Genomic DNA, 25,420 nt, shown 5'->3' on the forward strand with positions numbered 1-25,420 from the left:
GAAAGTCATTTATCAACTGGCAAAATTAAAATCTCAAACACATCAAACGAATAGAAATAAACTCATCATAGATACCAGGATTGACATTTTGTACGTTTCGTCTAAATAAGACTCATCAGGACACTCGAATCAAAAATGATATTTCAAAAAGGCCAAACAAAGTACGAAGTTGACGAGCATTGATGACCTAAAATTCCTAAACGTTTTGCCAAATACAGCTAAGGTAATCTATTCCTTAGGTAGAAACAACTGTCATATTCTTTACTTGGTACAGGCATTTCCTTATGTAGAAAATGGTGGATTAAACCTGGTTTTATAGCCAGCTAAACCTCTCACTTGTGTGACAGTCGCATAGAATTTCATTATATTGACAACAATGTGTGAGCAAAACAAAAAAAACATAATAAGCGAAAATGTCAAAAATTGGGGTACAGCAGTCAACATTGTGTTATAATCTTAATCACTATAAAAACAAACAACTATGAAAACACAAAAAAAAGGCATATAGACACACTATAGACAGAGCACATAAGCAAAAATGAAAGACAAGAATACAAAAAATGACCATAGCACAATTTTACAATGGCGAGAGGTATAAATACCAAGCAACGCAAAAGGATATTACAAAAAAAAAAAGAACTTTACAGAAAAGGTTAAAAATATACAAAGACAAATAAAAAGAATAATATATCACGTAATTAAGATGATAAACAACGTCAGTACCGTTCTACAATCTATACTTCAAGACCGTTATGTATTATTTGTGAAGTTGATACAGAATATTTATCAACAAGTTCTTGGGTATCTTCCGACGAACTTCTTTAGAAAAAGGACGAGACGTTCTTTTATCGGTACTTTGTACATTTTTCCTTTGATGTGTACTCGCTGATAATGTCAGTATCAGTGGACTAGTCGTGATAAAAAAATTATTAGGTCAGTTCGCAATTGATATGCGCGAGTGCACCGCGCAAGGATCTACTTTCCCTTTTATTTTCAAAATCGCGCGTGATTTTTTTCGCAGAAACGCACGAGTTTTTTTTGTGAATGAACCATTTAATTGTCATTGTTTAAGTAAAATTAGTTTAGCTTTTTTGAACGATTTAGTCTAAATTGTTTGAAAATATGAACAGAAAATGTGTACGAAAAAACCGATAAACTTTGCGTTTTCCGCAGTATCATTGATAGCCTTACTAACTATTCCGATCTGAATGTTAAATAATCTGCATGTGTTGTTTTTTTTCTGTTTCTTTAGAAAAATTTGTTCAACCTGTTCAGTCTCTATTAAGGGTTACAATTTATATTTGGACGCAACACATAAACAGTGACAAAAAAAGGTACCGCTATCGCATGAGAGAATCTGAAAAAAAAAAAACAAATAAAATATACACACTTTCGACTTTTTTTGTTGGCCCATCATATACAATTAAGGAGATGTGGTTTCATTGCCAATGTACAGACAGCTATTCATAGACCAAAGAATAAATATGCGAACACATTACAGGTTACCGCAGGGCCTTGAACGTTTCATATTTCTGGTCCGGGTTGAAAAATAAATGACATTTTGTGACGACGCGATAAAGTAGTTCGTTTGCTATTTTCTCTATTATTACAGTGATTTTTATTTTTTCATAATTACCGATAAAAAGAATAAAGGAATTTTTGTTTTTGATACCGACTTTATCACTGTAAAATATCAGGCTCGCCCTTCGGGCTTCGGGCTCACCTGATATTTTACCGTGATAAATTCAGTATCAAAAACAAAAAGTCCTTTATTCTATATTGACATAACCCTGGTTCATCATCTTTCTGTTCAGACACTGGTGACATTTTATAAAGTCTGAGTAGCAGCTACTAATTAATGGATTGATAAATGAAAGTCACCTGAAAGCTTTTCATCTTTAAGCTATTTCATTGCCCATACATTTTCTGGAAGAATAGAATCAACATTCAATTTTTTAACAAACAATAAAAAGGTGAACATTTAGCATATTGCGAAATACTAGAGTATATCAGTTAACGATGATTACAAGTGTTTTAAGTTTGAATCAATAAATAACAAATACAGTATTAAAAGACATTAATGAAATGTACAATAAACTAAACGACACAAATAATTAGAAACATACAACTTGGATACCTGTGAAAGTGCACGAATACTTAAATAAAATGAGGAATTTCCCTAATTCTGAATTAAACATGCGGTATGAATATCAAATATTACTTATAGATGAAATTCCACAAACCACGATGATAACAGTGCGTAAAACAATAGCAACAAATAATTGATGACAATATTTGTTATCATTGTGGTAAACCTTGTTTAAATAGACACACTATACAAAGGTTAATCATTGTAAAATGTCTATTCCATAACTGATTATAACAAAATGTTTGGTCAGTGATTATGTTATATAAAGGACAACTACTAAAAAGTTTCACAAGGAACACGCCATCATAGAAAGACACAGAGGTAAGCAGTTAATTTGCTAATATATGTCATGTTTGTCTCCCAATAGATCATGTTTATGATATTTGGTATATTTCGCATTATTTTCGTTTATTAAAGAGATTCCATGAACTTTCACCCAAAGATAAGTTTGACCTTCCTGAATTTTTTCAACTTCATTGACCCATTGCATTTCCTACTTACATCTTACATCTTTACTCTTTATTTACTTTAATATTTTCTGTCGTTCTGATTTGCTAATGTTTTGAAGTTCTCTTAAGATATTATCATTAGTCGATAATTATTGAATATCGTTTCAGAACCAACAAACATGGCGCCAATAGTATTGATTTGTTTAGCCCTTGTCGGACTCGTGGCATCGGAGGCCGGTAAAAAAGGATACAGTCCTAAATATAACATGAAAACATATGGAAATCCGTTCGGACCAGCTAATATTGGTAGTTATGAATATCAAGGAAATGGTTACTTTGGATATCCGTCTTATGGTAGATCAGAATATGGATACGGGGGATACAGCAACAACGCTTATGGTTACGGTTCACCATTAAGCATTGGCGGTTATGCTGGATACAATGGATATACGGGTTTTTTCATGGCAGAGGATTGAACGGATTTAGTGGTTATGGAAATTACGGTGTTTACGATAAAGGAATCGGACCTTTCAAGGGTTCTGGATTTGGTCGAGGACTTGGAGGAAACAACGATTTAAATGGTTATGGGGCATATGGTGTTCATAATTATGGATCATATGGTATAGGTGGTATTGGTGGTATAAATGGTTATGGATCATATGGTATTGTTGGTTTGATTGCTTATGGATCATATGGTATTGGTGGTTTGAATGCTTATGGATCATATGGTATTGGTGGTTTGAATGCTTATGGATCATATGGTATTGGTGGTTTGAATGCTTATGGATCATATGGTATTGGTGGTATAAATGGTAATGGTATGGGTGCCATTGGTGTGTTGATTAATAGAAGAAACCACCACAGTGGGTTTGGCAGATTCGGTAAATTTGGGGGTAAGTAATCTTACATCACCGAATACAAAAAAAATCATTTTATTCAAATGCGACAATTTTATAATTTTAATACAAATACAATTGCGATATTGTTACTTAAGGGGGAGTTTTATACAAAATGACATTCATCTGACATGTCGATTGATTTAGGTTAATGTTACGATACACGAGATATGAGCAAAAGTTAATCGTAAACAATATCTTGCCCATGATGAATGAATTGAATAATTATCTAAGGAAGAGTGTAAAATGGTAAATTTTTTGTTCAAACATAATAATAACTGCTTGTCCTTTACACCACGGTGACATTATCAATATTTCTACACTAAAACAATATCATCATAGTAATATATAAAAAAAATAACATTGTTTTGAAAGGATTAAAGAATTTAAGGATGTTCGCTACTCTTGCTTTTGACTTTTTGTCAGATATTCGGAATCCTCCAGTTTTATTCATGTAATGCCAATAAAAATTTTGCCCACTTACCCTACTTTTCTTTTCATAAATTTATTACATTTAGTTTAAACAGCCATTTTTCAAAATCTTATAACATCCTTGTTATTTTTTCACTCTTTTTGAAAGAAAAAAGGAGACGGTGTTAAATGTATGAAAAGTCTTGAGAGAATCATTTCCCGCAAATTTTTAATGACTTTTATCTCGAAAACAAGCTCGCGGACCCTTCTGCTTTTTTAGTTTCTTTATTTATAAACTATCAATTTATAAAAGTCTTTAATTACCTTATAATATCAATTTTGTGTTTATCTATGCAGGTAAAAAAGGAACATATTAGAATCCATGGAGTCAATGAAGAATTTGTGGCGATTTTATACAAATTTTTATTTTGTTTATAAAAATTTATGAATATTAAAATGAATATAAACTATCTCATTCTACTGGATTTTTTCATGCAAGTCCTGTTTTCTGTAACTACATTTAAAGGAAATAACAACATACAAAAAAAAGCAATCGTTAATGATTCGTGGAAGAAATACCGCCACCAAAAGTGGTGAAATGACAAAACAAAAGCCCACAAAACATTCCACACATAACCAACCTTACTTAAAACTTGGAGATGAAGTTACGTGGAATTAGACAAGAGATGTTTTAAAATTGAGCGACCTTGTATGAACTTTAACTCAATCTTGCTCTGAATGATATACGTTTTATCTTCATTGGTTATATGATAGTAAAGAACTACAAAGATGCTATTGAATTTAGATTAAAACAAAACTAACTTTTTGCTTTATGTATGTATTACAAATACTGAAAATGAATCAAATATACAAAATACTAGATGATTTATATTTGTGGACGGTAATGTTTTTAGACCATATAGATTGTATATTTGCCTGCTTGTTCGCTTTGCGTTGTAACTGATATATTTAAAGTCAGGGATTTCGTTACCACAAATTACTAAGCACCTTTACTAAATTCTTTCACATATACAACGATTTAATAAGGCAGCCTGGCTGGTCAGGAAGAACCTATATAACAAATAGGATTTCATATCTTAATTTTGCAGGGCATGTTATTCTTTTAAGTATGTAAATTTAGCTACGACCCATCAAAACTTAACTGTAAAAGGTCATGCATTTTTGCAAACTGATTGTGACGTCTTACGCTAAACCAGTTGGAATAAGGCTACTGATTGATATATAAGTCAAGGAAACATGGCTTATTTATAAGTTGAAATGAGATTTGAACTAGCTTTCAGTACCTGCGAAAACCTTTTGTTTCACATGGCAGGTATACATTTTGTGTTTTATTTTCTATCATTCGGTAATGTCATAATCGGTGAAAAGAGGATAGGAGAATGGCTACATTGAATAATTTTCAGACGAGAATAAAAAATGACAGATAACCACCCCCTCTCATAAAATAATTAAAAAAGTACAGACCATTTAATACGTAACAAGAAGAGATTGGTCAACACGAAAACCTAGAAAAATAAAAACAAAAACAAAACAAAAAAATCATGCTAGTGAGGTGAGGTACCAACACATTGTAATGGTCAACCAATTCTTGATGGTGACCGAAACTTTCGAAAGAATATTTGTAAATCATAATAAAAAATATTAACCAATACAATAAAGAAAACTTAATCTGTAGTGTTTTTTGTAAGTAGTAACTTTATCAAATACATCCTATTAGGAAAAAAATGCCTTGGAATAAATTATACATTGCAAAATTATAGCTCATGATCAGAGACTGTACCCGAGCATACATATTCTAATACCATGGTACAGAAATGGAGAAAGTTTATACATGAAAATTAAAGTATTCTTTTTTGTCGTTATGTTCAGTTCTCGATCGACCCGCACTGTCAATTTGCAATTGTAAGACGATATTTAGCAGACGTAACTGAATTTGATCTGTTTTTGATCGGAAAAATGGGCTTAATATAACGATCAAACATTAAAAATAGTTGGAAGGACATTATCAATCCATCGAAAAGTGAGGGTTAAACAATAATGCTAGCTACCTTTCATTTTGCTATTCTCCCCGAGAAGGTCCTGTATAAAAATTGTGTAATACTACAAGAACATGACGACAGGTTCAACTGTTCCCGAAATATTTATCATGTAAATTATCCAACGTCCGATTAAACCAATTTCGATGGTGTCCGTAAAACGTATGTATTGCTCTAATGGACTAAAAGCACGCGTTATAACATTACAATGGTAGTGTAAGGTTCGATATTATCAGACCAAGCTTATCTGTGGTAAATTTAATTTCATGTTTAGTGAGTTCGAGATAGACTCGATCAAAATGGTGAAGTTTGAGTTATTCTGTGAGAAAAATATGTTTTTTATGTAGCAGAACATCAAATGTAGGGCTCACCTCTATCGATCTGAAGTCTACTTCTTGTCAATGAAGAAACTAGAAGGAAATAAGAGAAGAGCAGTAGGTTTACATATGAATGATCACTGTTTTTTGAAAACACGTCTATCAAACATGACAAATAGGCTCTCAGATGATGTCATTCACATCCAATATTTTATGGTAATATTCTTTTTACAAAGCACAAAAATGTCGACATTCACCTCAAAAGCTAACCAAACCTTTAAACAGACTTATTCGGAAAGGATATAGTTACGATACTATTGTCAAGTCATTAAGGATTGCATATCTTGGTATTAATATTGATTCACTCATAGGTTCTTTGCATCGGAAATAAACACATTTATTCTAAAACCAGTTGTAGGCATGATACGGGTTATGTTCTTCACATATATTTTATGATGGTATGATACTAAACCCCTAACGGGAGGGATTGTACTTGATTTTCATATGATGAAGACATAATCTTTCAATCAGTTTAATTGAGGTCCGGAGCTGGCATGTCAGTAACTGCTAGTAGTCCTTTGTTCATTTATTTATCATTGTCATTTTGCTTAGTTTCTTTTGTTACCTATTCTGACATCGGACTCGGACTTCTTTTGAACTGAATTTTCACTATGCGTATTGCTATATGTTTCTCTATTCTACATTGGCTAGAGGTATAGGGGGAGGGTTTACATCTCACAAAACATGTTTAACCCCGCCGCATTTTTGCGCATGTCCCAAGTCAGGAGCATTTGGCCTTTATTAATCTAGTATGTTTTTTAATTTTAGTTCATTTAAATGTTTTCGATTTTATTGTGACGTCCATTTTCACTGAACTAGTGCACAATTTTGTTTAGGGGCCAGCTGAGGACCACCTCCGGGTGCGGGATTTTCTCGCTGCGTTGAAGACCCATTGGTGGCCTTCGACTGTTGTCTGCTTTTTGGTCGGGTTGTTGTCTCTTTGACATATTCCCCATTTCCATTCTCAATTTTATCAGTTATAGAGAACGTTTTGTTTAAATCAGAGATTTTTTCACAGAGTATTTGTCCTAATCGTAATTTATACCGAAAATAAATATTTGAAGAGATAAACACCATATTTGTTATGGAGTATGACAATAAGGCTTTACAAATTTGATGTGTTTGCCATTATTTTGGTCTTTGGTGATAGAAGTGGCATAAGTGTTTATAGACCCGTTCGGATTTTGAATTCTAATTGATTCAAAGATATCACAGCTTTATCTATTTATAAAGGATATCTGTTCATATGTTTTACATTTTCTCCGATGAACTGACTGATCTTCAAAAAAAGCCAGACAAATTTAAATAAGATTAACTAATGACGAAGATCATTGCAATGACAGATGACAATAAGACTTTTGATTTGGAAAAAAGGTATATGAATTGAATGCTCGAATAAAGACTCACCTGCTTTATGCATAGATCTGATTCAGGTTTTGACATTTTTATCCGTTTCAGTTGTTAGATCGTTTCAACGTTTGTTTCATTTATTGATATCCAAATATTTTTGACTAGAGAATTTTGTAAAATTGCATTCTGTGCCATCAAAATTGATATCGCTTGTTTATAATACAAAGTACGAAAAAATTTACCAACGAATACTCCTTCAGAAGAGGCAAGATACTTTATTATCATGTTGGGTGCCCGATATATAACATTTCACAATAACCTGACTAGAAATCTACCAGATATTATTTATTTACAAAAAAGTATAAATAAAAATACCGTACTACAATGTAAGTTCAAAAAGGGGGTAGTTAATAAAAACTGACAAAATCAATAGTACCAACGGAACGAATGGAAAACAGCTGTCATAGTTCTGACTCGGTACAGGTACTTCCGGAGAAAATGGTGGGTTAAACCTGGTTTTATAGCTCGCTTAACCTCTTACCTGTATAACAGTTGTTTATAGATCCGTTATATTGACAACAATGAGTTAGCAAACCAAACAAACATTTTTTAATTGGTTAATGTGACAATAACTGGGATTCAGCAGCCAAAACTGTGTAAACATACATCACAGACATACAACAAAAACTGACTAAAAATACATACAAACATACAAATAGTTCTGACAAAGACGCCAACAAAAAATTATTGTAGTTGATAGTAAATCTGACAAAAAAGTCAACAAAAAGTGTTTATAGTTAATAGTACATACAATATATCTAAAACACAATGCAGAATACACTTTCCCGACAAATATAAAATAAGAAGAAGTGGTATGATTGCCAATGAGACAACTCTCCACCAGCGACCAAATGACATAGACGATTACAACTATAAATCACCGTATGGCCTTCAACAATGAGCAAAACCCAAACCGCATAGTCAGCTATTAAAGGTCCCGAAATGACAAATGTTAAACACTTCAAACGAGAAAACTAACGGCCTGATTTATGTACAAAACAAAGAACAAAAACAAATTTGATATACAGCAACAAACGACAATTACCGAATTACAGGCTCCTGACATGGGACAGGCATATACAGCATGTGGCGGGGTTAAACTGATTTATCAGCGCCCAACCCTACCCTAACCTGGGAAAGTAGTGTAACAGTATAATATAAGAACAAACTATAAAAATCAGTTGAAAAAGCTTAACTCATCAGATCGACACAAAGAAGAAAAACGTCTAGCAAAAAATAGAGACCGGACGTGACAGGATATTTATACATCCCCACAACAAAAAAGACACTAAGTACAGAGCCGAGAGTCACCGACAGCTTGTTCAAAGCCAATAACAACTAATAAAAAAATCATTCATCTAAAATTTAAATATCAATCAGTACACATCCAACACCTAATGGATTTAGTGTAAAGACGCCTTTAACAGTCAGACAAAAACATGACCTTGTGCAATGCCATGATACAGGTATCGGCAGATTGTAGAGCCATGAATGTGCATATGTATATAAAAATAATATTTAGTTTGATTTTAATTAACTGATAACAAAATCAATATTTAAACCAATAAAAACAAGATTCAAAGATTCAATTACAGTGTTGAATTGGTAACCTTTAAAGCACATATTAAGTAAAATATAAATACAAGGGTAAATAAAATGAAAACAAAACCTCTTGTGTCCGAATTGTACCTCTACGTAGGTAAAAAAAAAGGCTGAAAATACCAAAGCGATAATTTGACTCAAGGTCGAAGACAAACTGACAACGCTATGTCAAAAAAACGAAAAACTTGGAACATATCTGTCTATTATTACGACAATTGGAACATATCCGTCGTCCCTATTTTTTTTTCGAAGGGATGATTTCAACTTCACCACTTGTAACCCTTGGCTTGATATTTCCATGTAAGCAGCAAACCTCTTTCAAGGAAATCATGTTAGGAAATGAAAGTTTTGGAATATCATATATCTGGGAAATATATACTCCATATGCAGTCGCTGCTAGAATGTTGATACATGTAAGTGGAAAACTCACAATTAGGAAGCTGAAATCATCTCTTTTGTCGTAACGTTTTGTTTCCAACTAACCCTTATTGTCAATTTCTAGATGTAAGTCAAGATATGAGGAAGACTTTATTATGTCTGTTGTATTCGTTATTTGAAGTTCGATGGGATAGATGCGTCTTAGATAGTCACCAAACTTTGAATTATTTAGGGAGAAGACATCATCTATATATAACGGAAGGTGAAGTTAAATGATAATGCTAAATTGCAATTTCAAAAATAATATTATTGGACTATCAACTAAAAAATATTTTTGTGTATTTTTAATGAATGGGATAATACTATGAACACAAACAGGCTATAATATAAGTTATTATCACTAGGCTATCATTAATATATCGAAATTTACATATTAAAAACAAATTGCCATTTCACACACACTTTAATGATTAAATAACTTAACTTACTCGATGTACCATATTACCATTTTTGTATCAGACATTTATTTATCTTTAAGAAGAATATATTTTTTTGTGAAAATATGGCTTAATTCTATACTCATTCAATTAATACAATAGTTTTTGAAATCCACTTGGAAGATCTGATGCTTTTAAGCCATTTTATTGCCCAAACATGTTCTAGCAATTAAAATCAAACATTATTTTTTTAACAAAACAATAAAAAGGTGAACTTTAAGCTTGTTGTAGAATATACCAGTTAACGATTGTTAAAGAATTTTAAGTTTGAATAGATTAATGAAAAAAAACAGCATAAAAAAGACATAGATAAAACATACAATATGTTGAACTCTGATCCACGTCCGGTCTCTAATCCCGGCCGTTCCTGAAATCGACGTCTTTTCTGACGTCATTATAAATTAAGATTCCGAATCGACGGCCGAATCTATGCTCCTCTAATCGAAGTCTTGGTCGGTTCTCAAATCGACGTCAACTTCTTGGCTAAAACCTCACGACTTTTATTTAAAAATCATTTCTAACTAATAAAATAAAATGATATTTAATAGAATTTATAATAAAATGTGCTATAATAATTTATTTTATCATGGAGGTAAACTGGTAATGATATCAGATTCAAAATGATGTATTTATTTTATTTGATTTTTTGCTAAGACAATAACTTTACATATTGTTGCTATAGTCTGGTGATTTTTAAGTTAAATTTTGCTAACAAAACTCTCATGTCCAATGTTAGCAACCTTTTTATCATTCATAAAATCAAAAAGTTATTTATTACTGACCATTTTTGTACAAGGCTTTTTTTTTAAAACAATATTGCAAATTTTACATGTTCTTTTAAAACAATGCATCGACGGACATCATTAACTAACATAAATTAATTTTTATCCGAAATACAATACATAGTTTTATTTCCGATAGATCTTGTTTATTTTTGAAACATAAATCATCAAAGTTTGACCTAATCTACCTAATTTGCAGTTTTAAGTAATTTGTAGACGTTTTTTATGTGGTTAAATGTTCAGAAATACGTAATTTTGTTCATGCATGCTTAAATGGTACATACATGAAGATTTGATAGTGTTAATTGTAAACTATAGACTTGAGGACTTTAAAAATGCCCTTGGTCTGAAATAATTTCGAGGAAACTTACCTTCTTTATTCACTTATTTCAATTCAGAGTTAGATATTGTGTTTTGTTATATACACAGACATATTATATAGACAGCTGTCCGTTGTTGCCGACTGTTTCATTACGGATGATGTCTTTTGGTTATCTTTGTTGTTGGTTTGCTGTTCCATAGTCGTATACCCACATCTCCTATTTCAAATGAATATGAAAGAAATGAGACAATATATATCGAGTGGATCAAATTTTTCTACGCTTACTATTAATGTGTATATAATCTGTTGGTGGTGTTGTCATATACCCATGTTTATTCTTTTATTATGTTTTCTAATATTATTTGGCATGGGATGCTATCCATTTTCATAACTCAACAAACTCATTATGATTTTTAATTTATAATAAATTGTCTGCTCTATGGTCGGGTTGTTGTCTCTTTGACACATTCCCCATTTCCATTCTCAATTTTATTTCTGCAGTATTATACAAACCAAAACGATCAATACAAAGAAAAAAAAATCAAATTTGGAATAAATAATTAAACCTTATTGGACATCGATTAAAGCAAAGTTCAATAAATAGGACATCGTTTTGGTAATACATGACGCCACACTGGACGTCGATTAGAAGGTAATAATATAAGGCTTTGACTTGAAAATATGGCATCAGATTGGACGTCGATTTGAGGAATGGACGTCGATTAGATACCAGACGTCGATCTGAGTCTAACAAATATACGACAAAAATAATTAGAAATATAAAACTTGGATACCAGTGAAAGTGAACGAATATTAAAATAGAAAAAGAAAATTTCCCAATACTGAATTACATTTGTAGTATTAATATCAAATATAACTAATAGATGACATTCATTCTCAAACCACTATGAAACAGAGGGAAAGCAATAGTCTAGTTACTGAATTGCAGAAATTTACTACTGCATTGCCTATAGTCATGATAGTTGTGGTTGACCACTACTACAAAGGTTAATCAGTATAAAATGTCTATAACTGATTATTGTAGAATATTTGGTCAATAATTATGATATATAAAGCCGAACGATTACAAAGTCTCACAAGGAACACGCCATCTTCGACAGATACGGAGGTAATCAGTTGATTTGCTTTAAAAAATATTTATGTTTGTCTCACAAAACAACGTGATTTTTATATTTGGTATATTTCGCATTATCTTAATTTAAAAAAAAATGATTTCATGATCATTCATGCCAGGATAGGTTTTGCCTTCTTGAATATTTTTTCAACTTATTTTGACCCATTGCATTTGCAATTTAAATCTTTCGTGTTAACCTTGAATATACTTTCTTTTTTTCCGTCGTCCGGATTTGCTAATGTTTTGAAGTTCTTAAAAGACAGGGCAGAAATATTATTAATTTTTATAATTTTAACGAATTATTGGATACCGTTTCAGGACAAACATGACACCAATAGTGTTGATTTGTTTAGACCTTGTCGGACTCGTGGCATCGACGGCCGGTGAAAAAGGATATAGTCCAAAATATAACCTAAAAACATATGGAAATCCGTTCGGACCAGGTCATCTTGGTAGTAATGGATATCAAGGACATGGTGGCTTTGGATATCCGTCTTATGATAGATCAGGATATGGATACGAGGGATATGGCAATAACGCTTATGAATACGGTTCACCATTAAACATTGGCAAATATGCTGCATACAATGGATTAAGTACACAAAGTGGATATCCTGGATATGGGTATTTTCATGGTAGAGGATTGAAAGGATTTAGTGGTTATGGAAATCACGGTGTTCACGGTATTGGAAAAGGACTTTTCAAGGGTTATGGATTTGGCCGAAGACTTGGAGGATATAACAGTTTAAATACCTATGGAGCATATGGTATGGGTAGTATAAATGGTTATGGAGCAAACGGTGTAAATGGTATACATAATTATGGATCATATGGTATTGATGGTATTGGTGGTATAAATGGTTATGGATCAAATGGCATTGGTGGTATAAATGGTTATGGATCATATGGTATTGATGGTTTGAATGGTTATGGATCATATGGTATTGGTGGTATAAATGGATATGGATTTTTTGGTATTGGTGGTGTAAATGGTAATTTGGCTTATGGTATGGGAGTCATTGATGGGTTCATAAATGGAAGAAACCACCACAATGGTGTTGGTAGTTTTGGTAAATTTGACGGTGAGTAATCTTACATCATCCAATACAAAAAAAATGTTATATAAATGCAAAAAAGATGTATACTTTTAATACAGTTACTATTGCGAAATTGTCACTTAAGGCGGAGTATTTTAACTTGTCGATTGAGTTAGATTAATACGCTAATTATTCTCCTTGATATTATGAAACGAGCAAAAGTCATTCCTAAACAATATCTTGCGGCATGATGAATGAATTGAATAATTATCTACGGAAGGGTGTCAAATGGTCCATTTTTTGTTCAAACATAACAATAACTGCTTGTCCTTTACACAACGCTGACATTAGCAATATTTCTACACTAAAACAATATCATCATAGTAATATATAAAACATAAACATTGTTTTGACAGGATTGAAGAAATTAAAATCAGTTTTGAAATTGTACGGGCCAAGTCGTTTCCATTAAACCTCGTACATTTTTTGGTTTTTTTAAAGTGATTTAAATAAGTTTAATACCAAATCTCTGAATCAAAAATGAAAACTAGAAACAACAGAATAAAAAAACCAAGAGTGAGATGTACGCAAGAATGAGATAAAATATGAACAACCGGAGAATACATAAAACTGAAGGTTTGAGCAATTTTAGCAAAATGTACTTTTAACTAAATCTTTGGAGAATATGAACTTAATTCACAACTCTTCCTTCAATAATGCAATGCAATCACCTTATAATATCAACATTGTTTTTATCATTGTAGGTAAAAAAGGAACATATTAGAATCCATGGAGTCAATGAAGAATTGATGGCGATTTTATACAAATTTGTTATTTTGTTTATAATGGTTTATGAATATTAAAATGAGTATAAACTATCTCATTCTACTGGATTTTTTCATGCATGTCCTGTTTTCTGTAATTACATTTAAAGGAAATAAAGACATGAAAAGAAAACCATCGTTAAAGATTAGCGGAAGAAATACTGCGACCAAAAGAGGTTAAATGACAAACAAAAGCCCCCAAAACACTCCACAGAACAATAAACATTGCAAATAGCATCCTTACTTAAAATCTGGAGATGAAGTTACGTGAAATCGAATAGGATATGCTTCTATAATTGAAAGGACCTTGTATGAATTTTGTCCCAATCTTGCTCTGAATAATATACGTTTTATCTTCATTGGTTATATAATAGTAAAGAAGTACAAAGGTTGTATTAAAATGAGATAAAATCAAAACAACCTATTTTCTTTATGTATTGATTACAAATACTAAATCAAATATATAAAATACTAAATGATTAGGCAGTGTGGCTGCCCATGTAGAAACATTATAACAAACAGGATATCACATCATAATTTTGCCTGTCATATTATTTCTAAAGCAGGTAAATTACAATACGACCCAATGAAACTTAACTGTAAAAGTTCATGCTTTTTGCAGACTGATTGTGACGTCATACACTAAACCAGTTGGAAGGTTACTGATTGATATATAAGTCTAGGAAACATGGTTTATTTAAAAGTTAAAATTAGATTTGAACTAGCTCTCATTATTTGCGAAAAACCTTTTGTGTTGGTCATGGAAGGTATACAGTTTGTGTTTTTTATTATTCGGTGATGTCATAATCGAAAAAAAAGATGACTAGACGGGAAAATGGCTACAATGAATGGTTTTCAAGAAGAAAACTAAAAATGATAAGTCGATGAAAGACAAATAATTACCCGCTCTGATAAAATGATTAAAACAGTACAGAATAATGTCGATCGTTAATTAAGGCGACTGTTCGAATCTCCTAGATCGATTAAAGACAGATGACAAACTGATAAAATCGCAAAAAATCCAAAATAGATGAAGACCAGGTGAGTCGTCAAAGATAATCGTCTATCGTATGGAGGTATCGTCCGCATGAAAATTTGCACTTAGTCAAAATGTCATTTGGAACAGTCAGAAATAAACCACAATCAGTTTAACTACAGATTATACAACTGTACTGGTATCTAAAGATATAAAATTGCTCAGACATGCAATTGGGTTGAGACACCAACACATCGTAACAGTCAACCAATTCATGACGGTGACCGAAACTTCGAAAAGATATTTTCAAATTATAATGTCGTTAAGTTCCGTTCTCACTCGATTTTCAATTGTCTTGAGATGTTCAGCAGACCTAAGTGAATTAAATATTTTTGTATGGAAAACATGCGCTTAATATAACGACAAAAGCTAAAACTATTCATGAAAGGATAGTATCAATACATAAAAAAGTTAGGGTTAACCAACGTCGCTAGCTTCCTTTCATTCTGCTTTTCTTTTTGAGACAGTTCCTGCTGGTGAGTCATATCCATTAATAAGGAACCAAACAATATATAATAGGTAAATTTCGCTTACTTAACTCTAACACCGCACCAAATTTATTAAACATTGGCCATTTAAATGCTCTAACATTAAAACATTAAAAAATATGAAGGACAAGTAACTAAAAGACAATTCAAAGCTAAGTTTTTAATTATCCTGGACATAAATAAACTCATCATAGATACCAGGATTAAAATTTTGTACGCCAGACGCGCGTTTCGTCTACAAAAGACTCATCAGTGACTCTCGAATCATAAAGATTAAAAAGGCCAAATAAAGTACGAAGTTGAATAGCATTGAGGACCCAAAATTCCGAAAGGTTTTGTCAAAAAAGGCTAAGGTAATCTATTCCTGGGGTAGAAAATCCTTAGTTTTTCTAAAAATTCTAAGTTTTATAAACAGTTAATTTATAAGTATGACCATATCAATGATTGTTTATGTCAACACAGAAATGCTGACTACTGGGCTGGTGATTCCCTCAGAGAGAAACCTCCAACAGCAGTGGCATCGACCCAGTGATTGTAAATAATCTCGTCATAGATACCAGGATTAAAAGTTTGTACGCCAGACACGCGTTTCGTCTACAAAAAGACTCATCAGTGACTCTCGAATCATAAAGATTAAAAAGGCCAAATAAATTACGAAGTTGAATAGCATTGAGGACCCAAAATTCCGAAAGGTTTTGTCAAAAAAGGCTAAGGTAATCTATTCCTGGGGTAGAAAATCCTTAGTTTTTCTAAAAATTCTAAGTTTTATAAACAGTTAATTTAAAAGTATGACCATATCAATGATTGTTTATGTCAACACAGAAATGCTGACTACTGGGCTGGTGATTCCCTCAGAGAGAAATCCCCAAACAGCAGTGGCATCGACCCAGTGATTGTAAATAAACTCGTCATAGATACCAGAATTAAAATTTTGTACGCCAGACACGCGTTTCGTCTACAAAAGACTCATCAGTCACGCTATAATCAAAAAGGTTAAAAAGGCCAAATAAAGTACGAAGTTGAATAGCATTGAGGCCCCAAAATTCCGAAAGGTTTTGCCAAATACAACTAAGGTAATCTATTCCTAGGGTAGAAAATCCTTAGTTTTTTCTAAAAATTCTAAATTTTATTAACAGTTAATTTATAATCATGACCGTATCAATGGTTATTCATGTCAACACAGAAGTGCTGACTACTGAATAACATACCTGAAGTACAATGAGCAGTTAATAGCTTATTTTTTTCCAGGTCATAGTCAACCAATCGTGATGGTGTCCGTATAACTTATGAAGTATCAATGTCAGCCGTTCTTTCTCATAGTTATGTTGAAATTAAAAAGCTTGATCCCAAAGATTATTTCAAACAAGACTATGTATATTACGTGCTATTGGACTAGTTGAAAGCGGTATGTTGTTCATCGCAAGAAACCATTCGTTGACAAGTCACATTCGATGAGAACAGGTTTGTGGTTACGAGATCAATGGTAGTGTAAATTGTGATATCATTAGACCTAGATTATCCGTGGTATCTTTTAATTCAAGTTATGTTGGATGGGTGCGATTTTTATAGGTAGTTGGTATAGGTTTGACTTATTGTTGTTGGCCGTACGGTGACATATAGGTGCTTACAGCAACTTCATGTGGTGTCTAGTGTAAAGTTGTCTCATTGCAAATAAGTCTACATCTTCTTGTTTTCATTTTTAATTATTCAGTGAGAAAATAATATTATGCAACATATCTTGAAATTTATGGATAATACTAACTTGTTTACATTCATCTTGAAAAGCTCATATCTCAGTTCTACCTCATTTCAATGAAGTAACTAGAAGAGAAGCACAGTTAGTTTCCATAGAAATGACCACTGTCTATTGAAAAACACGTCTACCCAAGGTTACAAATAGGCTCGGAATGAAAAAGATCAAGCATCTTGATGATGTCAGATTCTGAGAACCTTTTGTTTGAATCAGAGTCAAATGTTAAATTTAGGGATCATGCTCAAGTTTCGTTCATCTTGAGAAGCTCCTCTTTCAAGTCTATCTCATTTAAATAAAGGAAATAGAAGGAAATAAGAGAAACATAGTTAGTTTTCATGAGAATGACCACTGAAAAAATGTTTACCAATTGCTACAAATATGTTCTTAATGAAACAGATTAAACATCTCGATGATGTCAGTTTCAGAGATTCTCTTGTTTGAATCAGATGTTTTCATCACAGTATTTGTCCTCTTTGTTATTTACACATATGAACGATACAAGATATCTGAAAGGACAGAAACGTCGCATTAAATGATAATACGGAACTTTTGTTTTTTTGGAGAACAAAGGTTTTAGAAAGGAATGTGCAAATAAAGAATCATCTGAGTTATGCCTAGATTCAGTAATCGTATTTGACTTTTTTATCCGTTTCAGTTGTTTTAAATGTTTATTACAGTTTATGGATTTCCAAGTATATTCATCAACTCTGAAGACACACTTGACGAAATGCGAGTTCCGTACCGCTTAATGTCATGATAAAGATTAAAATTTATCGACCGATTAAATGTCACTCTTGGTCCAAATACGATATGCTTAACGTTGTGTGAGCAACATTCATGTACGGTATTAACTATACTTCACGTTAACTTGGTCATTTTCTATTTACTGAATACACATTGTTTAGAGGGATAAAGTGTTTGATTTGTTGCACATAATTTTATAGGGTATATAAGGCAAACACATAATTTAGAAAAAAAAATCCAAATAAGCTAAAAGAAAGAAGATTAAAACAACACGTTATAAATTTCATGTGTCCGAAGCGCCTATCATTTTGAAAGTAAGCTTTTAATTTTCAAATATATTGACCTCGATCATCACTGACGAGACATTTTTGTCGAAATGCGCGCCTAGTGCAGAAAAATTGATTCCGTTAATGTTGTCACTAAAAGCAGAGGTATGGCAAAAGCCTTGAACTCATCACTTAAAGAAGGACAGAAGATTCCGAAGGGATATTTAAATTCATAAGTCAAAGACAAACTGCAAACGTCATAAAAAAAAAGAAAAATGACCAAAGGCAAACAGCAGTATACATAACACATCATAGGAAATAATCGACAAGAACCTCACTAAAAACCAGGACTGATAACAGGAACTCCGGAAGGGTAAAGAGATCCTGCTCTACATATTTTAAACAAATTGCCATTTTACACACAATCTTTGATAAAATTAAATCCGAGCCATTTACCTACCCGATTTACCACAATAGCGCGTTTAAAAAAGACATTTATTTATGAGAAGAATATCTTTTTTTTTGTAGTGATGTGGCATAATTCTAAACTCTTTGACAACAATCCCAAAATGAAGATATTTTCTCAGTTTAAATAGAAAGAAGCGTTATAAATAAATGCAAAAAATACTAAAAAATATGAGAAAAAAAATGTTGCCTAATAAAATAAAGTTGGTACAATTGCATAATGTTATTTGATTGATCTATTATACTTTTAAGTTCTTAATTAAAAGAAATATAACACGTGGTTCTTTAAATCAGTGACCTTATCAAATGAAATTCACCTGACAGATTTTAGCCATTTTATTGCCAGACATTTTCTAAAAAAGAAATCAACATTCAAGTTTTTGTAACAAAACAATTAAAAAGTGAACATTTAGCTTGTTGCGAAATATATCAGTTAACGATGATTACAAGTGTTTTAAGTTTGAATCAATAAATAACAAATGCAGTATTAAAAGACATTAATGAAATGTATAATACACGATACAAATAATTAGAAATACACAACTTGGATACCAGTGAAATTGTACGAATATTTAAATAAAATGAGGAATTTCCCTCAAACTAAATTACACATCCAGTATGAATATCAAATATTAATAATAGGTGAAATTCCACAAACCACGATGATCACAGCGGATAAAACAATAACAAAAAATAATTGATGACAATAATTTCTATCATTGAGGTTAACCTTGTTTAAACAGACCCACTATTACAAATGTCAAATGTCTATTCTATAACAGATTATAAGATAATGTTTGGTCAGTGATTATGGTATATAAACCTTAACAATTACAAAGTATCACAAGGAACACGCAATCATAGAAAGACACAGAGGTAAGCAGTTGATTTGCTTAAAAGGTATGTTTCATGTTTATCTCTCAATAGATCATGTTTTTTCATATTTGGTATATTTCGCATTATTTTCTTTTTCAAAATATTTTTTATGAACTTTGACGCCAGGAAAAGTTTGACCCTCCTGAATATTTTTTTTCAACTCTTACTTTTTCTGCTCCAATGTATTTACAACTTTACTTTTCATTTACTTCAATATTTTCAATCATCCGGATTTGCTAATGTTTTGAAGTTATTCAAAGACATTATTATCAATTGATTACTATTGAATATCGTTGCAGAACCAAAAAAACATGACACCAATTGTATTGATTTGTTTAGCCCTTGTCGGACTCGCGGCATCGGAGGCCGGTGAAAAAGGATACAGTCCAAAATATAACCTAAAAACATATGGAAATCCTTTCGGACCAGGTAATAGTGGTAGTTATGGATATCAAGGAAATGGTGGCTTTGGATATCCGTCTTATGGTAGATCAGGGTATGGATACGGGGGATATTCCAATAACGCTGATGGTTACGGTTCACCATTAAGCATTGGTGGTTATGCTGGATACAATGGATATAGTGCACAGAGTGGATATCCTGGATACGGGTATTTGCACGGCAGAGGATTGAACGGATTTAGTGGTTATGGAAATTACGGTGTTTTCGGTAAAGGAATAGGACCTTTCAAGGGTTATGGATTAGGGCGAGGACTTGGAGGATATAACAATTTAAATGGTTATGGGACATATGGTATTAACGGTATAAATAATTATGGGGCATACGGTGTTCATAATAATGGACCATATGGTATTGGTGGTATTAGTGGTATGAATGGTTATGGATCATATGGTATTGGTGGTTTGAATGGTTATGGATCATATGGTATTGGTGGTTTGAATGGTTATGGATCATATGGTATTGGTGGTTTAAATGGTTATGGATCATATGGTATTGGCGGTATAAATGGTAATGGTATGGGTGTCATTGGTGGAATCATAAATGGAAGAAACCACCACAGTGGTTTTGGCAGTTTCGGTAAATTTGGGGGTAAGTAATCTTACATTATCCAGTACAAAACAATCATGTCATCTAAATGCGATAATATAAACAATTAATACAATTACTATTGACAAATTGTTACTTAAGACCGCATGATTATTGAAACGAATAATTATCTCAGTAAGAGTGTAAAATGAACCATGTTTTATTCAAACATAGTAATAACTGCTTGATCTTTTCACCATGATTGTTTTTTTTAGTTTTTTTTTTTTTTATAAAATTGAAGAATTTAAAGGCAGTGTTGAAATTGTACGGGCAAAGTCGTTTCTCTCATACCTCGTGCATTCCTTTTTTTTATAAAGATGATTTACATTAATTAAATACCAATGCTCTGAATCAAAAAGGAAAACTATAGACAGCAGAATACAGAAACCAAGAGGATGATGTACGGAAGAATAAGATAAAATACGTACAACCGGAGAATACATTAGACTGAAGGATTGAGCAAATTAGTAGAAGTTACATTTAACTAAAATAATTATGGAAAATATGCACTTAATTCTAACTTCAAAAACGCAATGCAATAACCATCTACTATCAACATTGTTTTTATCATTGCAGGTAAAAAGGGAACATATTAGAATCCACGGAGTCATTGAAGAATTGATGGCGTTTTTTTCAAATTTGTTATTTTGTTTATAATGGTTTATGAATATTAAAATGAATATAAACAATTTCATCCTGCTGGATTTTTCATGCAAGTCCTCTTTTCAGTAATAAGATTTAAAGGAGATATAGACATACCATTATTCGTTTTATCATTATTGGTTATATAAAAGACAAGAACTAAAAAAGTGCTGTTAGATTTGAATAAAAACAAAACTACCTGTTTGCTTTATGTCGGTATTACATGTACTGAAAGCAGATCTAATTCATAGAATACTAAATGATTTCCATTTTTGGCCATACGGTGTGTATATTTGACAGCTTGTTCGCTTTCCACTATCTTTATTGCCGTTTAAATGTTTAATGAACTAATCATATGTGCAGCTGATAGATTATAAAGTCAGGTATTTCGTTACCCCAAATTAGTAATTACTTTTACTAAATTATTTCACAGAAACAAAGATTTCGTTTGGAAGTCTTGCGGTTCCTGTAAAACCCTTATAACTAACAGGATATCATATTCTAATTTTGCTGGGCATGTTGTTTTTAAAACCCGTTAAATCAGATTCGACCCATGAAAACTTAACGGTAAAATGGTCATGCTTTTTGTAGACTAATTGTGACGTCATACACTAAACCCGTTGGAATGCTACTGATTGTCTGTAAAACATGGTTTATTTATAACTTGAATATATTTCACCTAGCTTTCAGTATCTCTGAGTTCCTGTCTTGTTGTTCATGGCAAGGACACATTCTGTATATATAAATAATAAGATGTGGTATGAGAGCCCATGAGACAACTCTCTATCCAAGTCAAAATGTGTAAAAAGTAAACAATTATAGGCTAAAGAACGGCCTTCAACACAGAGCCTTGGCTCACACCGAACAGCAAGCTATAAAGGACCCCAAAATGACTAGTGTAAAATAATTCAAACAGTAAAACCTACGGTCTTATCTATCTAAAAAAAGAGAAACGGGAAACACTTATGAACCACATCCACAAACAACAACCACTGAACAACAGGCTCTTGAATAGGATAGATGCATACAAATGCAGCGGGTTTTAAACGTTTTAACAGGCGCCAACCTTCACCGTCACCAAAAACAGTAGTGTAACATTACAACATAAAAAGACACTTTACAAAATATCAATTGAAATGGCTTAACTCGATCAAAAATACATGTGTGAATTTTCATTCGAAGAAAAGAAGATGGGAGAATGTCCTTAACGAATGGCGAGCAAGCAGAGAACTAAAAATGTCGAAGAACGACAGATAACTACTTCCTCAAATAAAAATACCAAAACAGAACAGAGGATCTTACACGAAACTAGAAAAGATTGATCAACATGAACACCAAGAACAATAAGTCAAAACCCAAACAACATTGTATTGCACTCAGAGCTGTGACAGAGATTTTCGTTTTGGTCAAACAAGTTCTAATGGCGATTGGTAATTTTGTCGACTCTACCCTAGCATTGTTTGAATATCCTAAGTAGATTAAAAAGGAGACAAACGAAGGCAAAAAACAAGCACCGAGGGAATGAATGACATTTAATCCAAATGGAGCGCGACCACGTGCGTCGATAGGGTAATCGTCTACCGTATGAATGCATTGACCGCATGCTTTTCGAATTTGGTCAAAATGTCACAATAAAGAATAGGTCACTATCAGTTAAGCTACAAATCAGACGATTGTATCCAGATATATAAGATTGCTAAAAAATGATTATGAGTTGAGACACCAACACATATAATGGTAAACAAATTTGTGATGAGGACCGAAATTTTAGAAAAGATATTTTCAAATTAAAATTAGATATAAAAAATAACACAATAAAAAAATTCTCTTGGTGTATTTTAGTAAGTAGTATCTTTTTCGAAACTTCTTATCATGAAAAGCTCTAGAATAAAGTATGCATTGCAAAATTATAGCTCATATTCAGATACTGTATCGGAGTTTACATTTTTCAGTACCACGCTACATAAATGTAGAAAGTACATACATACAATTTGAGGTGTATTTTTTAGTCGTTAAGTTCCGTTCTCAATCGAACCTCACTGTGAGATTACAATTGTCATTCAATGTTAAGCAGGCCTAACTGAATTGGACATTTTTCAATAAAAAAATGCGTTTGATATAACGACCAAACATTTAATATCCAATGAAATGACATTATCAATACATCAAAAAGTGAGGGTTAAACAATAATGATAGCTTCCTTTCATTCTGCTATTAAGGTCTTGTATGCAGATTGTGCAAAAGTAAAAAAAAACCAAATAACACAGCAGTGAGAATATAGCATCACGATTAAAACCATTTTGCACCTAAATTGATACGGAGATGAGTCATATCTAGTGTTTAAAATCAAACACTATATAATTTGTAAATGTCGCTTTTTTACATGAAACACATTACCAAATTCAAATCTTAACCGATTGAAAACAATTAGAGGGAGAAATTACTAAGAAGGTATTCAAAGCTGTACGTAGTTAACTTTCCTAGATTTGCGTTCATTAAAAACTAACAACAACATGGTCAAAAGTAATACAGATTTTTGGAATGAAAACATCTTTTTTGAGACAAGAAAAAGGCGGCTTGGTAACCAATAGATGCAACAGTGATATTAAGGAACAACAAAGCAAAATAACTAAAACAAAAGAAAAACTTTAAAGCTAGGCAACAGATGTTTACATATATTCAAATCTTGTAAATCAATTAAGAAGATACAAATCAAGGTAACAAACAAAAATAAACTAACTCGACAGACTAAGCTATGCAAATCCGTACTATTCAAAATATTACAATCAGGAATATATAAAAATCACAGAAATTGCATTTATAACTACTATTGTAGTATCTAAGACCACGAAAAACAAGTTTCTGGTGTGTTTAGACACATCTTCCGAATCAGCTTATTATGATAGTGTCCGCATAACTTATTCAGTGTTACTTTCAGTCGTTCTTCCTCGTATTGATTTCGACGAAATTTAAAAACTGGATTTATAAGACTCCGTAAAACATTGCTTAAGACAAACCAAATTGCTCCATACCATCTAAATATATCATAGACACCAGGCAGTAATTGCGTACGCCAAACTCGTGTTTTGTCTATAAAGGACTCATCAGTGACGCTTAAATCAAAAAAGTTAAAAGGCAAAATAAATTAAAAAGTTAAAAAGCATCGGAAGATTTTGCTAAATACATCCAAGGTGATCTATTCCTGTGGTAGAAAATCCTTAGTATTTCGAAAAACTCAAAGTTTGGTAAACAGTTAATTTATAATTATGACAATATAAATGACAATGCATGTGAACACAGGACTAGTGGCACGCGTTATATGCCTATCTCAAGAAACCATTCAGTGAAAAGTCCCTTTCGACGAGGACGACTTTGTGGCTACGATGATTTAATATCAATGGTAGTGTGAAGTACGATGTGACCAGACCAGGCGTATCTGTAGTACACTTTATCGTCAATATCGTCAACTATGAATTATCAGTGAGAAAACAAATATGTTTATGAAGCAGAATGTCAAATTTAAGGACCATGCTAACTTTTATCTTGAGAAGCTCCTCTTTCAAGTCTACCTCATTTCATTAAGCATGTTAAAGGAACTAGAAGAAATAAGATATGCATAGTTGGTTTTCATGGGAATGATTACTGTCTACCAAAGGTTACACATATGCTCTGAATGAAACAAGCATGATGATGATGTTAGTTTCAAAGATTCTTTTGTTTGAATGATAGAGTTTTAAACAGAGTATATGCCCTCTTTTTTATATACACAGATAAACG

At 32.2% G+C, this 25,420-nt stretch overlaps 1 protein-coding gene and 1 long non-coding RNA gene across 2 annotated transcripts; both read left to right on the forward strand.

Moving 5' to 3' along the window:
- Positions 1-2,411: 2,411 nt before the first annotated feature.
- On the forward strand, positions 2,412-3,046 carry LOC127733615 (uncharacterized). Its single transcript, XR_007997147.1, has 2 exons — positions 2,412-2,470; positions 2,767-3,046. It is a non-coding gene; the product is annotated as an uncharacterized LOC127733615 (long non-coding RNA).
- Positions 3,047-20,264: 17,218 nt separating this feature from the next.
- LOC127733616 (heterogeneous nuclear ribonucleoprotein A3 homolog 2-like) lies at positions 20,265-21,604 on the forward strand. The gene is made up of 2 exons (XM_052242936.1): positions 20,265-21,004; positions 21,578-21,604. The coding sequence occupies exons 1-2, from the start codon at positions 20,266-20,268 to the stop codon at positions 21,595-21,597; spliced, it is 759 nt and encodes a 252-aa protein (XP_052098896.1). The 5' UTR covers position 20,265; the 3' UTR covers positions 21,598-21,604.
- Positions 21,605-25,420: the final 3,816 nt, after the last annotated feature.

Source organism: Mytilus californianus, unplaced genomic scaffold (genome assembly GCF_021869535.1).
Source record: "Mytilus californianus isolate M0D057914Y unplaced genomic scaffold, xbMytCali1.0.p SCAF_3, whole genome shotgun sequence".
Taxonomy (NCBI): Eukaryota; Metazoa; Mollusca; class Bivalvia; order Mytilida; family Mytilidae; genus Mytilus; species Mytilus californianus.